The 737-nt window shown below is 47.4% G+C and overlaps 1 protein-coding gene across 1 annotated transcript; it reads left to right on the top strand.

Annotated features, from left to right (window-relative positions):
- The first annotated feature begins 238 nt into the window (after nt 1-238).
- Nucleotides 239-517, top strand: LOC100588981 (putative 60S ribosomal protein L37a). Its single transcript, XM_003254539.4, has one exon. The coding sequence runs from the start codon at nt 239-241 to the stop codon at nt 515-517; it is 279 nt and encodes a 92-aa protein (XP_003254587.2).
- The last annotated feature ends 220 nt before the right edge of the window (nt 518-737 follow it).

The following is a 737-nucleotide window of genomic DNA, read 5'->3' as shown; positions in this document are numbered from 1 at the left end:
TTCAGCATTGCCACGCTAAACTATGTTTATCTGCAAAAAGCTCATGCGTTACTCCTCCTCTGCCATAACCTCATGAATCCCTTAATTGGTTTGGAAGTGAGGCAAGGAAAGGGGAGGTTACTTATTGGGCCCCCTCGACTCCAACATGTCAGATAGGGTTACCCAGTCATGGTGTCACCCCCACTTCCCAGATCAAGAATTAACAGGCTCTCTGGGCTCGGACCTAGGTCGCAGTGACATGGCCAAACGTACCAAGAAAGTCAGGATCGTCGGTAAATACGGGACCCACTATGGGGCCTCCCTCCAGAAAGTGGTGAAGAAAATTGAAATCAGCCAGCACGCCAAGTACACTTGCTCTTTCTGTGGCAAAATCAAGATGAAGAGACGAGCTGTGGGGATCTGGCACTGTGGTTCCTGCATGAAGACAGTGGCTGGTGGTGCCTGGACGTACAATAGCACTTCCACTGTCACCATAAAGTCCGCCATCAGAAGACGGAAGGAGTTGAAAGACCAGTAGACGCTCCTCTACTCTTTGAGACACCACTGGCCTATAATAAATGGGTTAATTTATGTTAAAAAAAAAAAAAAAAAGAATTAACAGAACCTCTGGATTCTATTCTTAAGGATTTTTTAGATTCTGACTGAGCTAACTTGAGTCAGTCCACCATGGTCCAATCAGCTTTGCCAGGGGCCTGGAGTCACGTGGTACAGAGAGGAGAAGAGTAGTCGGAGGGAAC

The sequence above is a fragment of the Nomascus leucogenys genome, chromosome 15 (genome assembly GCF_006542625.1).
Source record: "Nomascus leucogenys isolate Asia chromosome 15, Asia_NLE_v1, whole genome shotgun sequence".
Classification (NCBI taxonomy): domain Eukaryota; kingdom Metazoa; phylum Chordata; class Mammalia; order Primates; family Hylobatidae; genus Nomascus; species Nomascus leucogenys.
This window is presented reverse-complemented; position numbering and strand designations above follow the sequence as displayed.

Coding starts and splice junctions, on each gene's coding strand:
- LOC100588981 (XM_003254539.4), top strand. CDS start 239: ATGGCCAAACGTACCAAGAAAGTCAGGATCGTCGGTAAATACGGGACC.